Below are 17,717 nucleotides of genomic sequence, written 5' to 3' on the forward strand. Positions count from 1 at the left end.
ATACTCACAACTGAGGCAATCTTACCCAGTTACATAGGATTAAATGCCATCTACGTGCTAACTCCCAGTTTATATCTAGTGTTTCCTCCTTCTATTGAGTGGAATATCTGGCTGCCCACTTGATGCCTTCATTTAATTATACAAATATAATCTTAACACATTCAGCCAGAATTCTTGATTTTCTTCCATGTCCCAGGAGAATTTGTGCTCCTTCCACAATCTTCTCCATGTGAATAAAGAGGACTATTATTCACCAGTAGCTTAGTGAACAGTCTCTTGACCAAATTTTAGTCAGGCTCTTCTGAATTCTCTTCCCAATAAGGCCTGGACTTTGGACTTCTGTGTCCATCTTTGAATTGCCCAACTTTAGCCAGAATCCTGTTGGCATCTGATTGGGTCCGTCAACCTCTACGGTTCCCTTGGTGATGTCTGATCACCCTGGCCTGCCTTCATCAAGAATCCTGTAAGGTTGGTTTAGCCAGAATCCCCCCTTACCCCTGATGTTTCCTCCTAGTAATTTTCTAACCTCCTCCTGCACCCAGCCCCTTGGCTATAGATTCCCACTTTTCCTTGTATTTAAAATTGAGCCCAGTTCTGGGTGCCTGGGTGGCACAGTTGGTTAAGCATCAGACTTTGGCTCAGGTCATAATCTCATGGTTTGTGAGTTGGAGCCCCACATCAGGCTCTGTGCTGACAGCTCAGAGCCTGGAGCTTGCTTCCGATTCTGTGTCTCCCTCTCTCTCTGCCCTTCTCCGCCCCCTCATGTTCTCTCTGTCTCTGTCTCTCAAAGATAAACATTAAAAATAATAATAAATAAAATTGAGCCCAGTTCTATACTTTCCCCCTATTGCAATAGTCCCTGAGTAAAATCTGTTTTTATGGCTTCAACTACTATTCAGCTCTAGTTTGTCTTTGACATAAGTAAAAATCCTTGCAGTCATTTTTTTATACTTTGTATATTCTTTGTCTCACATACCCAGTCCATTAGTGTGAGAAGTAAGGCAGATGATTCATTTTCAGACATACTAAATAAAAGCTGTGCTAATTAACAGTAGGTTTACACCCTATTGGAAATATGTACAAACCCCCACAATGGAGTCCCAAACCCTTAGACACTTCCCTTCCTGGTTCTTCTTCCCCTCTCCATTTTGCAGGCTTATTTTCATGGGCTTTGCAATGAGCATGCTCCAAAGAACAAAGGAGGGACTGAAAGTCTCTGCATCATCTCAGGGAAGGTACACTTGTTCCGATCAGACTACTTTTTGTCTTATATGGGCATAGGTGACTTCTGGGTAAGGCTGTAAGCTCTGTAGTGCTCAGCCAATGAGCAACCAGGGGAGGGACTTGCATGCTAGGAGATAAACTGTCTGCTGTGACTGCCTGAGTGTGCCTGTCCATCAGACACCCACTCTCGCAAGAACGTTGATTAAAGCCTCGCTTCACTGTGCTCCAAGTCTCCGCATCCCTCCTTTGATGGGTCGATGGGCTTATTTCTAACAATTAGCAAATACTACTGTTTTTAGCTTCAGTAACTTCCCAAATCTGACCACTCTCACAAATACAAGTATCTGCACCTAACCAAATAACCTCTCAATTAGACCTCCATTCTCTCGGCTCTCCATCCTGCTCCTTTCTAGTGTATTCTTTCAACACATCCAGAAAGTCCTTAACATAAGGCTTGGGTGTGTACCCAGGAACCCTGCTTGCTCTGTCCTCATTTTCTACCAACTCTCCCTTCATTCATATGGCTCCAGCCACACCAGACTTTTTACTTCTCAAACACACCAAGCTGGCTCCTGCTCCTGGAGGCTTGTCCCTGCTGTTCTCTCTGGTATGCTCGGCATGGCTGGTTCTCTCACTTCAGTTAGGGTTCTGTCCAAATGTCACTCCCAGAAGCCTTCTGCAACACTACCTTAGTTAAAAATACACCCTCTCAATCACTCTCTATCCCCTTTATTCTTTGTTCTTCGGTAGGTTACTATCACTATCAACACATTACAAACGCCTTTGTTCATTTTCTACCTTGTCCATGAGGGCGAGAATTTTTGTCTGTTTTTTCACTGTTAGATCAATGCCTGGCACGGACTAGCTATTTAATAACTATTTAATGACTAAATCAATGATGAGGTGGGCTTTTATTTAGTTTGCTTATAAATTAAAAAAAAAAAATACTGTTCCTGGTGTTTGTTCCTAGTTTAGCAACACAATAGTCCCTGTCATTGTAGGGATTTCTGCAAAGGAGCTGGATTTTTTCCAAGCAGGTAGTAGCTAGTGTGATATTAGATGGCAGAGATTAAACAAGAATGGCTTTGCTCTGGAGTAGAGTAGTATCCAGCTCTGGATAAGTGGCTGCCTCTGTGTACAGACACAGGGAAGATCATATTTCTTACAGAGCACTTAAAGCCCTAAAGTAGTTTCCTTTTTTATGCAGACAACTCTAATTGCTCCTGAAGCACTTAGTACATTAAGAAATGTTAGTCCGTTTCTATTTAAGCCTATAGTAGGCAAGCTCTCAACTTTGGGTTGCTTTTTTTTTTTAATTTTTTTTTTTTAACGTTTATTTATTTTTGAGACAGAGACAGAGCATGAACGGGGGAGGGGCAGAGAGAGAGGGAGACACAGAATCGGAAGCAGGCTGCAGGCTCTGAGCCATCAGCCCAGAGCCCGACGCGGGGCTCGAACTCACGGACTCACAGACCGTGAGATCGTGACCTGAGCTGAAGTCGGACGCTTAACTGACGGAGCCACCCAGGCGCCCCATGGGTTGCTTTTATTCTCCTGATAAGCTGAGTTTGGCTAATAACAGTACAGTATGCTGAAGGTTTTATCTGATCTAAACGGCATAGGAGACCATTATGATGGTAGATCAAAGAGTTCTATAGCCTTGAATGTTACAATGAATCCAACTAAAGGAAATTCTAAGTTTTGATTTTTTTTTTAAAAAAAAGGAAATTTAAAAATCAGTAAGTTTTTATTTTTAATGAGATAAAAAATTCCAGACACCGAAGTCAGATCCTTTCAGTATTATTTTAAACTTTTCAAACTATATAGTACAAACAAAAGTTATTTTGCTGAAATTAAATCTTTCTGAGAGTTGGTTGTAACAGACTTTTTTTTTTTTTTAATGTTTGTTTATTTTTAAGAGGGGGGAGGGGCAGAGAGAGCGACAGAATCTGAAGCAGGCTCCAGGGTCTGAGCTGTCAGCACAGAGCCTGACGTGGGGCTCAAACTTACAAACTGCAAGATCATGACCTGAGCCAAAGTCAGACACTTAACCAACTGAGCCACCCAGGCAAACCTAGACTGGGTTTTTAATGCTAAAGTTAAAGAATGATCGTTTACATAGAGGCTGCTTTTAGGCAACAGGCTTGAGCAATGAATGGAATGTAGAAAGGGCCCACAGTGACCCCCTGGCTAAATACAGACAGGCACGGCAGATGACCCACCTCAAAATATCCATAGGCCACAACTGACCAAGGGGCTACTTACAACCAGGCAGTTACCAAAAAAGGGAGAATTCCATACATCACCATATCTTCTCATCTTCCCCCTTTAGGTACAGCCCCCCACCACACCTCGTTGAAGTCTCTCCTCTGCTGTCCTGCCTGCCGCTCCCTTGCAATGTATTCAATAAACTTCTATCACATTTGTTCTGCCTCAGGTGATGCACCATGAGATCATGACCTGGGCTGAAGTCAAGAGACGCTTAACCAACTGAGCCACCCAGGTGCCCCAGACACCACAATTTAGCATACTGATAGAAATAGTTAATGACACCTCGTTTTTCCATGATGTGCTTTAAGGACTAATTAGATATTATTTGATAAAGTAAAAAGAATGGTCCCTCCAGAGAATATAGATTGAATAGGTCCTAACAGTGATGTGCAGTCCCCAAGCATGATCCGTCTAACGTCTCACTCTTACTCAAGATAAAATTTCAAGTTAAAAGATGAAAAATCCAGGGCTCCTGGGTGGCTCAGTCAAATGTCTGACTTCAGCTCAGGTCATGATCTCATGGTTCGTGGGTTTGAGTCCCGTGTCGGGCTCTGTGCTGATAGCTCAGAGCCTGGAGGCTGCTTCAGATTCTGTGTCTCCCTCTCTCTGTGCTTCTCCCCTGCTCATGCTGTCTCTCAAAAATAAATAAATGTAAAAAAATTTTTTTAAATGAAAAAATCTCCCTCCTTGTTGCCATTTCACAAATACGCCAATATAGTACCATATTAATGACTAAGGTCCAGATATTTTCCTTTCTGATACATTATCATGTAGATTGTAAAATACCAATTTTTTCAAGGAAACAATAAAGCTATATTTATTTTCAACTGAAAAAAAGAGCCCTTCAATATTTTTATTTCTCCTGAATTGTCTCGCACAGAAGTTATTCTCACAAATTGGCCTAGAGAGAAAACTGCATGAAGCGATACTCCATTTTACACCCTTTTTTTTTTTTTTTTTTTTTTTTTTTCTTAAAAGGTGGTGAGTGACCTCTGGAGGCAATTGGAAAAAATATCCTGCTATTTTTAGGAGTGAAAGGGCGGGGTGGGGGTAGAATTAGAAAATAGATCCTTCCATTTAGAGGAGGTTTGTTTTTGAAAGTTTAATCATGATGAATTAAAACATTTAACTTGAGGGGTACCTGGGTGGCTCAGCCGGTTAAGCGACAGACTTCGGCTCAGGTCGTGATCTCGCAGTTTGTGGGTTTGAGCCCCGTATGGGGCTCTGTGCTGACAGCTCAGAGCCTAGAGCCCGGAGTCTGTTTCGGATTCTGTGTCTCCTCCTCTCTCTGCCCCTCCCCTGCTCATGCTCTGTCTCTGTCTCTCAATAATAAATAAACGTTAAAAAAAAAATTTAAACACTTTAAAATCAGTTCAGTGATCCTCAATTAAGTAATATTTATTGAGTATATAATACATGTTACACGGGAGATAGAGAAGCAAAACCTTCTGAGCTTACAATCTACCCAGGAAACTAAAGGTAAGTGCTAAAATATTTATAACACAAGCTAGAACGTGTGAGAAAACTGAGGAGCGGCATGGCTACACAGGAATTCAGATATTTGGTTAGGGCAACCAAAGAAAGTCTACGTTCAATATTTACTGAAGACCCACTGTGTGCCGGGCACTGTGCTGAAGGATAAATAAGACACAGTACCGGCCCTTCGGACACTCTGAGCACGGGTAGAAAAGATGATACATAAAGAGGAACATTCCGTAGGTGGGCTCTTAGAAAGTATGCACAAAGGAGGGAAACTAAAACAGCCTCGAGATGGAGAGGAGGGAACACCTAAGCAGGTTCTTTTTTTTTTTTTTAATTTTTTTTTTTAACGTTTTTATTTATTTTTGAGACAGAGAGAGACAGAGCATGAAGGGGGGAGGGGCAGAGAGAGAAGGAGACACAGAATCGGAAGCAGGCTCCAGGCTCTGAGCCATCAGCCCAGAGCCCGACGCGGGGCTCGAACTCACGGACCGCGAGATCGTGACCTGAGCTGAAGTCAGACGCTTAACCCACTGCGCCACCCAGGCACCCCAGCAGGTTCTTAAAGGTAGGGAGAGTTCTGGGATGGCTTTGGCATCGTAAGTCTACTCTCGTCCATCTCTCCCACCGATTACAACTAAAAACTCATCACAAAATACAGGCAGCAACTGCCTGAGGATTCTGAAAAGTAAAAGACTGTGAAGGAGAGGCACAGCTTGAAAAAGAAACCTGCAAGGGGGATGGGTTTCGTGGCCTTTTTTTCCTTTCTCTTGTGATTTTGTCCTGAGGGGAGGCCCCAGTTCCCCAGGGAACTGTTCGGCTGCCTGAGTAGCTAAAACTCTGAGAGAAACACTGTCCTGTATCCAGGGATACTGAGAAAAGGTTCCCCTGTGAGTTGGAAAGTGAGGAGGGAGGGGGGAGAGGACAGGGTTACAGAAGGTGATTCCTAACTTTGTGTAGGAACCACTTTAAGTCTTAGGTTCGTTCACTGCTGAGTTGCACTTGTTTTTAGCTAAAGCAGCAAAGCAAAGGCTTTGACAACTGAGTCAAACCACAGGCAAAATCTCAGACTAACCCCTGAGCGGTACATGTTCAGGACAGACCCAGAGCAACGGAGCAGAGGCTTTGAAAACCGAACTGAGAATGAAATCCTCACCCACAGAAGGTGATACAAAACCTGTAATGTGAACTCAACCAGGTTGAAAGTCTGCTTAAACAAACATATATTCTCCAGAGGAGGATTTTAACAGGATCCAAGGGCAGCACCATGTTAACTGTCACAATGTCCACGATACGATAGAAAACAACCTGTGTAAAAATTAATGGAAGGAAACTTTGTTTAAAATGGAGTCAAGGACAGTCGGTTAAGTGTCCGACCTCCACTCAGGTCATGATCTCACGGTTGGTGAATTCGAGCCCTGCATTGGGCTCTGCGCTGAGCGCTCAGCCTGGAGCCTGCTTCAGATTCTGAGTCTCCCTCTCTCTCTCTCTCTGCCCCTCCCCAGCTTGTGCTCTCACTCCCTCTCTCTCTCTCTCTCAATAATAAATACATAAAATAAAATAAAATAAAATAAAATAAAATAAAATAAAATAAAATAAAATAAAATAAAATAAAATAAATAAAATAGAGTCAAGAGGCCAGCAGGGGGAGCTCTTTCACCCCACCACTCATCCTTAATTGCAGATCCAACAGCAGGAGACATACCTTGCTGCATAGTAAGTTGGGGACTACTTCTAAATACTACCTGACTATCCTAGCAAGAAGGAAGAGAGGTTTTCCTCCTCCTCTGGCAACAGCCCTGCCAATGACAGAATGTCACAAGTCAGCCAATGAAAATCCAGCATACTGTGAATTCCCGGTTTACTCCAGTGGACATTTTGTTCATAATAATTCTCCCAACTCTCCTCTTTCCTCTATGAGTATTCCTCCCCTTTGTTCTCTGGACTTGCCAATGGTTTTGTGGTAGCTTCCTGTTCCAGACTGCAATTCTATGCTAGTCACAAATAAGTCCTTTTTTTTTTTTTTTTTTGCTGGTAAAACAACTGGCTGTTTTAGTTTTAAGGTTAACACCTGTCACACAAAAAACCAGGAAGCTGTGGCCAAATCCTTGGGGAAAAGACAATCACCATAACAACCCCAAGATAACACAGGTGTTGGAGTTTTCAGACAAAGACTCTAAAGCAGCTATTACATGTTGCAGGAGGTAAAGATAAACACACGTGATACAAATGTAAAGACATTTTCAGCAGAGAAAGTATAAAAAAGAACTGAGTGGAAATTTTGAACTGAAAAGTACAGAATGTGAAAGAAACAAATTCACTAGATGGGTACAATATCAGAATGGAGATGATGGAAGAAAGCAGCAGTGAACTTGAACATAGATAAGTCAACAGAAATTATCTAAACTGAAGAGAAGGGGATAAAAAGCCTGGGGAAAAAAACCGAACACAGGAGCATCAGGGACCTGTGCAACAACATCAAAAGATCTAACGTATAAGTCATTCGAGTCCCAGAAAGACAGGTGAAGGAGGCTGAGAAAAAAATCATGTGAAAAAGTAATGGCTAGAAACTTCCCAAATTTGGTAAAGGGCGTATCTACAGATTCCAGAAATTTGGTGGACTCCAACACTTAAATTCAAACACAATCAGGCCTAGATCTCTCAAAATCAAACTACTGAAAGACGGCGATAAAGAAAAAATCTTGAAAGCAGCCAGAGAAAAATGAAACACTACATAAAGAGCAAAGATCAAATGACTGCAGAGCTCAGGGTAGCCGGAAGACACTGGAACAACACCTCTAGGTGTGGAAAGTAAAGTACAAGAATCAGAAGCCTATATCCAGTGAAAACATTTTCAGTAATGAAGGTGAAATACAGACATTCCTAGATGAAGGAAAACTTAAAAAGCTGCTGTCAGTAGACCTGCCCTAAAAAACGCTGAGGATGAAGGAAAAGGATACCCAGAAGGAAACGTGGATGTTTAGGAATGAAGGAGGAGCAGCAGCAAATCTAACTATCTAGGTTAATATAAAAATCCTTATTTTTTTATATTAAATTCTTTTTTTTTTTTTAAGTAGGTTTCACACCCAGCGTGGAGCCCAATGCTGGGCTGCAAGTCACAGATTGAGAACTGAGCTGAGATCAGGAGTCAGACACTTAACCAACTGAGCCAGCCAGGTGCCTCTCTCTTAAATTCTTTAAAATAAGTATGATTATTGAGAAGACAGGCAGGAATAAGGCAGATGCTCTTAGTTACAGGAGACTAAGGTGCTGTAACAAAAATTCAGTGATTTTAAAAAACAGGTTTTTTCTCTCATATCACAGAGGGAGGCATTGTCTCTGGCCTTTCTGCTCACATTCTAATGGCATCCTAACTACAAATTCAGCTGGGAGATGTAGTGGAGCTGGGGGAGGCACACACTGGGTTATAGCTTCGTTACTTAGGAAGAAAAGGCAAATGGATTTTGATGCATAGCTAGCAGCCTCTCCTGCAGCAGGTGAAAGAGGAAGACATTTTGGACAAGAGGGGACAATATGATCAAAGGTATGGAAGAGAGAAAAAACATGTAAAGAGCTAATAGCAATTTTGATGCTCTTGGAATGTAAATAATGCGATAAAGCTAGAGAGGTGGGTTGCGGCAGAGGAAGATGGATTTTATTCTTGAGGAGTTGAAGGGTTTTATACCGCAGATTTTCATTTCACTGAACTACTCAGGGGTGAAAGATGGGAGAACAGAAGACTAGCGGAGAGAAACCTAATTAGGAGCTTAGGGGGATAGTTTTGGTGAGAGGTGATCAAGTTTTAAAAGTAGGCTGTGATTGGGGCGCCTGGGTGGCTCAGTTGGTTGGGCGTCCGACTTCGGCTCAGGTCACGATCTCGCGGTCCGTGGGTTCGACCCCGCGTCGGGCTCTGAGCCGATGACTCGGAGCCTGGAGCCTGCTTCCGATTCTGTGTCTCCCTCTCTCTCTGCCCCTCCCCCGTTCATGCTCTGTCTCTCTCTCTCTCTCTCTGTCTCAAAAATAAATAAAAACGTTAAAAAAAAATAAAAGTAGGCTGTGATCATAGCATAGTTTTAGAAATATCTGTGGAAATAAAACTGGCAGGACTTGGAGATAAACCGAGGAGAAAGAAGGAAGCAGCAAGGCAGGATCTCACATTCCTTACAAAGATCGCCAGGCGGCTGGTGGTATCAGCATGGAGTATCCCAGAGCAGGAGCAGATTTCTTTAGGAAAAGGAGGAGTTCGGTTTCAGGTGATAAAGATAAAATATTGTGAAGCTTGAATTCCTACAGAATATATTAAATCTCAGTGAGTTGAAGCATGGAGCTCAAGACCAAATTCCTCTGGATGGCGTACAAGACCCTGGGTAATGTGCACCTAACCTACCTCTTCTATCATCCTCTATTCTCTTTAATGCGCATCCCTTTTGCTTCAACCACAGCAAACTCTTCTCAGAGGCCTTCCCGGACTCTGCAATCTAAAACAGGTTCCCTTAAATCACAGCATCTGTACTTTGAGGTAAATTGGGAAGGGCTTAATGACCAAATGGATGGGGCTGGAGAGATGGGTTGGAAGGGAAATGATGAGGAGGCTCAGGTTTGTAGTCCGGGAGCCTAAGTGGGTAAAAGAAACCAGGTGCAAAAGAGCATTTCCAATAGACAATAAAGAACAATATTTACGCGTTTTGAGGCTGTGGTCCGGTCAAAGGGCAAAAGGAATCAAAAAGCTGGAATCGGATAAAGACAAGGCCTTTCCTCCTCCGGCGGCATACCTTTTACTCAGGGATCCTGAAAACCCACGTCCTGCTCCGCTTTCTTACAACAACGGTATTCTTCGCAGGGATTGAAGCCAGAGTGTGCTTGAAACCTCGGCTTTGGGTCCAGATTTCTCTTGAGCTATTGTTACACTGTGTATGTACAGCCCCTTATTCGCTGACTGACCTTGGGCAAGTTTCTACTTATTCTCTATGACTTAATTCTCCTCTCTGTAAAACGAGGATAACATGGAATTTGGAGTGTTGTTATGAGCGTTAATTGAGATGATACCCGTGAACGCTTCCATGAGGTTCAACAAATGCTGTGGAGTGACAGATGGACGACATAGTTCAAAGGCACGAGGGCAGCAATTCTAGGGAGCTAAGACACAGACCTCCGGGCTTCCTTTGCCCAGCGAGGAGACCCAGGGAGCGGTCGCAAAGCCATACCTTGCAAACCTCGGTCCGCATTTCCTCGGGACAGTGTGGCCGCGTCTTTCCTCACGATCGATCGGGTCCCAAGCTGCAGCTTCAGCTCACTCCGCCACGCGGCGCCCGCTCGCGGGGCCTCTGTGGGCTCAGCTGTGTGTGATGCCCAGGCCCTAGGGCGAAGTCCGGTCTCCCAGGCAACCACATAAACTTCCGGTTTGAGGCAGGCTGGGGTTGGCGAGAGGCCACATTTCCGCCACGTGACCCCCACGCCAGGCACCTTGAGGGCTGAAGGGCGCGCGTCGCGGGCCTGCAACCTCCGGCTAGTTCCGAAGTTGGACTTCCCGGCCCTGAAGGGGGCCAGGAAGGTGGGGAGGTGGCGCCAGCGGGGACGGCCGGGCCTGGAGGGGCGGGGCCCTGGCTCAGCTCCCAGTTCCCGAGGCTCGGCTGAGAAGCCGGGCGGCAGCAGGACTGCTTCTCCCGAGCCGCCGAGCTGGAGCTGGAGCTGGAACTCCGCGGGGCCGGGGCCCCGGGTGCCGGGCAGCGGCTCCTCCAGGCCGAGGCCGCGGCGGAGAATGAGGCGGTGGCGGGTTCCCGGCGGAGCCGCCGGGCGGGAAGCATGCTGCGCTGGTTCATCACCGTGATCCTGTGTGCCGCCTTCCTGGGTCTGGTGAGAGCCGGGGGCTGGAATCCTCCCAGGCCGGGGGCGTGAGCAGGCGTCCTGCAGAGAACGCTGTCTTCCGAGTTCGAGTCTCGCCTCTGCCTCTTGCAAACTGCGACCTTGGGCGCATTCATCTGCCCCCAGACTTAGTTTCCTAATCCGAAAAATGGGCACGGTTCTAATCTTGGAGGGTTATTGTCAAGTGATTTTCCTAATATATTTTCCAGCTCCAGCCAACCGTCCTCCTTCTCCTACGTGGGGTGGGGAGCTGCAAGGGGGTTTGCCAGGTTTATAGCCCCTGCCCCTCGCGCCCACACAGACCCCATATTATTACACAAAGCTGCTTTTCTGGGATCTCTTCTTCCTCGTCTGACAAAATATAGCCACCTCCTTATTTTTGCAGATGGGGAAATAGACCCAGAGAGGGAAAATGCCTTTTCCAGACCACACAGCTGGCTTTAAGTGGTAGAGCCAGGAATAATGTGTCTCTTATTCTGCCCACAATCTTATGTAAAACAAACCCGTAGATCCTTCGGTGTTTTTCTTAAGAGTAAACTGCAAGGCCAGAAGAGCCTTTTGACCAACCCCTTGACCTTCCAGCCATTACCTTATTTCTGGACCTCTCCGTCTGGTCACTTGTCTGGAATATTGGGATCTTGGGGATTTGGTAGGGTGAGTTCTCTGAGGAGAGTCGCTTCTGGTCACTTAGCGTCTTTCTCTGGAGTCACAACGGATTCTTAGAATGTTTTGATGTGGAAAAAGGAAAAATCATTGCGGACGCTTGGGGAGTCCTCACCTTGCGCCAGGTCCTGTTTTAAGCGCTTGGCAGGCGGGAAGTAATTTGATTGGAGATGAAGCTCAGCCTTCCCTCCATATACCAGGTGCTCACTCTGCCCTTAGTCTGGGACTGCTCTGGCTGGGGCAAGAGGCACACCCAAGTTTTAGAGCAGAGCAGTCCAATTAGAATCAATTAACCTTGAAGCCTAGACCGATAGAAACATTTTTTTATGTGTCTAGCAACTATCCTCTGATGGCTCGGGGTTTTCTTTGAAGAAAAATGTAGACTCAGACATTTAAATTGCTTATCTCCTGCGGATGTTGTGTCAGAGGAAGGACCCCCAAGTGCATCCAGAAATATTGCTCTGTTTTAACAACATCAAAAAAACAGGAACAATATTACAATATGTCTTGATAATTAAATTTTTTAACCTCTAAGTTCCTATTATTTGTATATAATCTAGTATATTGAAATGCCAAGACAAAAATTATTTTAATGTTACATTTTACCGTTGGTACAACAGAGTCTTCTGTGGTATTATTCGAAAAGGAAACAAAACTGCAGCAAAGAGCCAAAAAAATTAAATATATATTTTTTTAAACTTGAGAGTTGTCAAAACTAGAAAACCAATAGGATTTGACACATCAGATACAAGGAGCCTGAAGCTCCAGTAAACTAGTACTGTCGTCCTGAAATTTTCCTGGCTGTAAGACTTAAAATATTCCCCTACGTTACATTGAAATCCCCTCCTGTCTTTTTAATAGGGAAGAAAGCTACCACGTAGACATTATTTTAATGGCTGCAAGTAAGAGATTTCGTCTTTTTAAATTTTAGGGAATGAGTGTTGCTATACTGGGACCCACATTTCAAGATCTGGCAACAAACGTGAACCGCAATATTAGCAGTCTTTCTCTGATTTTTGTGGGCCGTGCCTTTGGATATTTGAGTGGCTCTGTGATTGGCGGAGTTCTTCTTGACGCCATGAATCATTTTCTACTCTTGGGTAAGTACAACACCAATTGTAGCTCTTTGCAACTTTTATGGAATTTGCAGTTTGTTTTAAAACATGAAATATAGGGGCGCCTGGGTGGCTCAGTCGGTTAAGCGTCCGACTTCGGCTCAGGTCACGATCTCACGGTCTGTGAGTCCGTGAGTTTGAGCCCCGCGTCAGGCTCTGGGCTGATGGCTCAGAGCCTGGAGCCTGTTTCCGATTCTGTGTCTCCCTCTCTCTCTGCCCCTCCCCCGTTCATGCTCTCTGTCTCAAAAATAAATAAACGTTAAAAAAAAAAAACCATGAAATATACTAGCTTGCAGAGTGGTTGACGACTCAAATGGGTGCATGCCTGTTTTCATCTTTGCAGTTATAGGGAATCTGTGCTGGGCCCCTCTGGAAATTTAGATTAGCCCCAGGGTGTGCTACCCGTCCTTCGCCTTCCTGACCATCACTGTAATTTAGGCACCACCCCTGGATCCACCAGCCAACATACCAGTTGTCCAAAGATCTTGGCTTGTCAGGGCTTAGGGCAGATCTCCTAGGGCCACCATAGATCAGAATGAATTCCTTGACCCTGCCTAGGCTAGACCCTGGACTGAGCATGAAGGTGGGAGAGAACGGTGGGTGAAATGACACAGGCTAAATTTTTGTCCCTGCCGCCCCATGTTAATGGTGACTCCAGACCTCTCTACCCCACCCTCAGAATAGATGGCAAAGCTTTTAACTTACTCTTTTTGAATGAATAGATATGTTTAAAGTTTATTTTTTGAGAGAGAAAGAGCACGAGTGGGGGAAGGGCAGAGGGACAGGGGGACAGGATCTCAAGCAGGCTCTGCACTGTCAGCACAGAGCCAGTGCAGGGCTCGAAACCCACAAACTGTGAGATCATGACCTGAGCCAAAATCAAGAGTCAGATGCTTATCTGACTGAGCCATCCAGGCGCCCCTGAATAAATAGATATGTTTAAAGAAAATCTGGATTGGGGCACCTTGGTGGCTTAGTCATTTGGGCATCCGACTTTAACTCAGGTCATGATCACATGGTTTGTGAGTTCGAGCCCCGCGTTGGGCTCTGTGTTGACAGCTCAGAGCCTGGAGCTTGCTTCAGATTCTGTGTGTGTGTGTCTCTCTCTCTGCCCCTCCCCTGCTTGCGTTCTCTCTCTCTCTCTCTCTTTCAAAAATAAAATAAAATAATTTGGATTAATGTGATAAAACTGCTTTGGAAGTAAGGAGAATAATTTACTGTTATTGATGAATAAATGAATAACCACTCAGATTTCCAAAGTGGGTTGAGAACACATATCTGTGTGGTATTTCCCTCCCTATTCCCTACCTAATTATTTAATACAATTCTACAATAAACTATAGTCATTGCATCTTATTTTTCTCTTTTTAATTTCTTACCTCCTATCTAAAAATCCCTCTAGGTTCTCTTGAGCTCTCTGGTTTGCTATCAAACTTTGCCTTATGGTATCTAATTTGATTATTAGCGTTGCCAGAAATGAACTCCTGTTAGGACAACTTAGATTTTATAGTCCATAAAGATTATGGAAGCTTGTAAAGGAAATAACCATTTGTAGATGCTGAACCTCTCATCCACTTACTATTACTTAATTGTAATTTCACCTACTTCTATTTATAGTTTTTATGATGTTGACTTGATTCGCGGATATTGTTTTTTATAGCTGACGTTTACCTTTCTTCTCAGGGCTGTCAATGTTGGCCACCACAGTTGGTCTCTATCTTGTTCCATTCTGTAAGACAGCGGGATTACTGATTGTCATGATGTCCATCTTTGGTGTTTCAATTGGCATTCTGGATACAGGTCGGTGAGCCCTTCAGTGTCCTGTCTGGGAGTGGGGACTTCCTATTAGAAAAAGTAGAATGGATGACACCAAATGGTTATTTGCAGTGTAAAATGACACCAGCCTACTGAATTGCTCCTGGGGTCACCCAGTCAGAACCACCCTTTTGGCAACTACTCTTCTTGCCAAGTAGGGTACCTGTTTTTGAGCAGCCAACCATGGAGTGAATTTAAAGAACTTTGTTCAGTGAGGGATTATTGCTTTATGGTATCCAAACAGGAAAGGGTCCGCCACGTGGGTAACTATGGTGCAGGTGAAGGGGCTTTCATTTTGGGATAGAACTTTATCAGTGTAGTATGGGAGGAATTGATGGGTTACTAGGTTGAACCAGCTGGCTGAGGAATCCTAGAAGCGGCTATCCAGTTTTAAAAAGCACTCTGCCTTTCTGAGCAACCTGTGCTCTGTATTATTTTCCTGCTCTTTTGTTTACTCTCAAAACCTCCTGCCTTCTTGCAGGAGATCCTCTCCATGGGTCTTGGTATCTTTTAAAAACCTACTAAATAATATGCTTGGCATTTTTGTCCACCCCTAAAAGCAACTCTTATCCCTTGCTCTACTGTTACTTAATAGATCGGGGATGTTTTGTACTTTAGGCTTCGTTTGGTTTAAAAAAAAAACAACAACAACAGAAAGAAAACCCAAGACTTGATGCTTCTTGCCTTTCACCTTGTAGAGGAGGTATCCTTGTTACCTGTCATGGGCACAGCAGAACTCTATAGTGTTCAGGTTTCTGAACATGTGTTTTGCATCTGTTATATACATGAATCATTTCCCTCAACTGGCTGCTTGGTAATTTGACCAAAGTCATATTGGACCAAGTGATAATATATACTTAAAATGTTTATAAATACATATCCACCCTCGTCCTGCCACCCTGGTATTAGAACTGTGTTATAAAAAGCCTTGGGCTAATGTCCCTAGCTCTAGGAGGGAGTGGTTTACTAGCTTGAGGAATCCATTTGTGAGTATGTGATGTTACACTGCTTCCAGTTCTCTGGTGGTGGGAGGTTAGAGTGCCTTAATCACAGAATTGAGCGAGTTGTAACATCTGATCATTTAGAATGTTATATAAACCTAGTGCCACGTAAAGTAGGCTCTTCCTCTTTCTGATAGTAATGAAACGGGTTTTTGCCAAGTTTCTGTGATTAAATCATTTTCCTCATCTTTCATTGGTAGGTGGTAACGTCCTAATCTTGGCTATATGGGGGGACAGAGGAGCCCCACATATGCAGGCCTTACACTTCAGTTTTGCCTTGGGTGCCTTCTTGGCTCCACTACTGGCTAAACTGGCATTGGGCACGATGGGGTCTGCTGACAACCACACAGAAGCTGACTCTCACAGTTCTCTCAACCAGTCGTCTGAAGCTGACTCAGAATCTCTACTTGGAGTACCTGACAATCTGAATTTACTGTGGGCTTACGCTGTTATCGGTACCTACATTTTTGTAGTTTCTGTCTTTTTTTTGGCTCTGTTTTTGAAGAAAAGCTCAAGGCAGGAAAAAACCAAAGCATCAGCTCAGAGGTCTCGAAGAGCGAAATATCACAACGCCCTTCTGTGTCTGCTTTTTCTGTTCTTCTTTTTTTATGTGGGGGCCGAGGTAACCTATGGCTCTTACGTTTTCTCGTTCGCGACCACCCACGCCGGCATGAAGGAGAGTGAAGCAGCTGGGTTGAACTCCATCTTCTGGGGGACCTTTGCGGCCTGCAGGGGCCTGGCAATCTTCTTTGCTACGTGTTTACAACCTGGAACCATGATTGTGTTAAGCAACATCGGCAGCCTGGGGTCATCTTTACTGCTGGTGCTTTTCGACAAGAGCCCAGTTTGTCTCTGGATAGCAACGTCAGTGTATGGGGCCTCGATGGCAACCACGTTTCCCAGCGGTGTTTCTTGGATTGAGCAATACACCACTATCCATGGGAAATCCGCAGCTTTTTTTGTAGTTGGTGCTGCCCTGGGAGAAATGGCTATTCCTGCGGTAATTGGAATTCTTCAGGGAGAATACCCTGATTTGCCTGTAGTTTTGTATACCTCTTTGGGGGCATCGATAGCCACTGCTGTTTTATTTCCTGTGCTCTATAAACTCGCCACCTCACCTCTCGATCAACGGAAAGAACACAGAAAAAGCGAGGACCAGAAAGCTTTGCTTTCTAGTTCTGAGCTAAATGACTACGAGGAAGACAATGAAGAAGAAGATGCGGAAAAATGGAACGAAATGGATTTTGAAGTGATTGAAATGAATGATACAATGAGGAATTCCGTAATAGAGACATCTAGAAATATTCTGACGGAGCCCTTAGCTGAAGTCTCCAGTCACTCCCACTCCAGTGCGGTGGTGTTGGAGTCCTCTCCAGTTAATACTGGCAAGTCCCCTGTGAATCACCTTGCAAGAAACCAGGCTAAAAGGGACTAACACCTAGAGAAGATGGATTATTTACTGACCTCCTTGAATAGTCTCCAGTTCTAAAGAAGCCAGAGCAGAGCATTAACGGATTTTCAACATGCTTTGGGGAATCAAAATTTCTAGCTCTGAGTACATTTAGCAAATGCTAAAACGTTTTGGGAGGTTCTGTAATTCCCAGAGTTTTCCATAAAGAACAAATGGTCTCATGCAGCAGGATCTTGTTGTGAGGCTAGTGTTTGGCACGTGGCTGAGTCAGTAATGTTTTATGGTCTCCATCCCTCAGAGCGTGCAAAGAAGGTGTTTGTTGTTGAGAGGTTGGGTGCCATTCTAATAGCGTGTGAAACCGTCTAGCAGTTGAACCGATGAGCCGAACAAATGATCAGTCATCAGTATTCTGCCAGGGAAGTTGACGAGCGTCGTTTCATAAAAGAGCAACTTTGCAAGTGGACAGGGATTTTTTTCATTGCTTTGCCCTCTCTGTAGTAGTGCACCAGAAAACGCTAATCCTCGTTTGATTTCTGATTTCTGATTTCTGATCTCTGATTTCTGATTTCTATGAAGAGAACACAGAATGGGACCCGAGAGACCTGGCTTCAAACCTTGACTGCTGCTTCCTACTTATCTGGTCCTGCACTCAGTCACTCAACTTACGCAGGCCTCATTTATCTTCTCTCCTGACCTGTGATTCCAAAAGTGAAACTGAGGTGGTTTTCAAACTAGGAATCCATAAGGTTTTTTATTTAAAGTATATGCAAGGGGAAAGAAAAAAACGTTTGTGCAAGATGTCTGTTAGAAATTAATATAAGTGCCATCCATTCTTCCTTTCAAATGAGAAATGAAGCAAAGTTGATAGTTTTAAGC

The 17,717-nt window shown here is 44.2% G+C and overlaps 1 protein-coding gene and 1 long non-coding RNA gene across 7 annotated transcripts in view; one reads left to right on the top strand and one right to left on the bottom strand.

Moving 5' to 3' along the window:
- LOC125938811 (uncharacterized) overlaps positions 1-10,359 on the bottom strand; it is a 58,216-nt gene extending 47,857 nt beyond the window's left edge. For 2 of the 6 annotated variants that reach the window (XR_007462823.1, XR_007462819.1), the window contains exon 1: positions 10,179-10,267. This is a non-coding gene — a long non-coding RNA (uncharacterized LOC125938811). Of the gene's footprint in view, positions 1-10,178 lie in introns of all 6 variants that reach the window. The other 4 variants (XR_007462821.1, XR_007462820.1, XR_007462822.1 and 1 more) reach the window with 4 other exon arrangements.
- Positions 10,360-10,430: 71 nt separating this feature from the next.
- On the top strand, positions 10,431-16,898 carry MFSD4B (major facilitator superfamily domain containing 4B). Its single transcript, XM_049654190.1, is given in 5 exon segments — positions 10,431-10,827; positions 12,431-12,599; positions 14,298-14,414; positions 15,631-16,835; positions 16,837-16,898. Coding segments are annotated over 5 exon segments (1,578 nt in total). The 5' UTR covers positions 10,431-10,776; the 3' UTR covers positions 16,873-16,898.
- Positions 16,899-17,717: the final 819 nt, after the last annotated feature.

Source organism: Panthera uncia, assembly GCF_023721935.1.
Source record: "Panthera uncia isolate 11264 chromosome B2 unlocalized genomic scaffold, Puncia_PCG_1.0 HiC_scaffold_24, whole genome shotgun sequence".
Taxonomy (NCBI): Eukaryota; Metazoa; Chordata; class Mammalia; order Carnivora; family Felidae; genus Panthera; species Panthera uncia.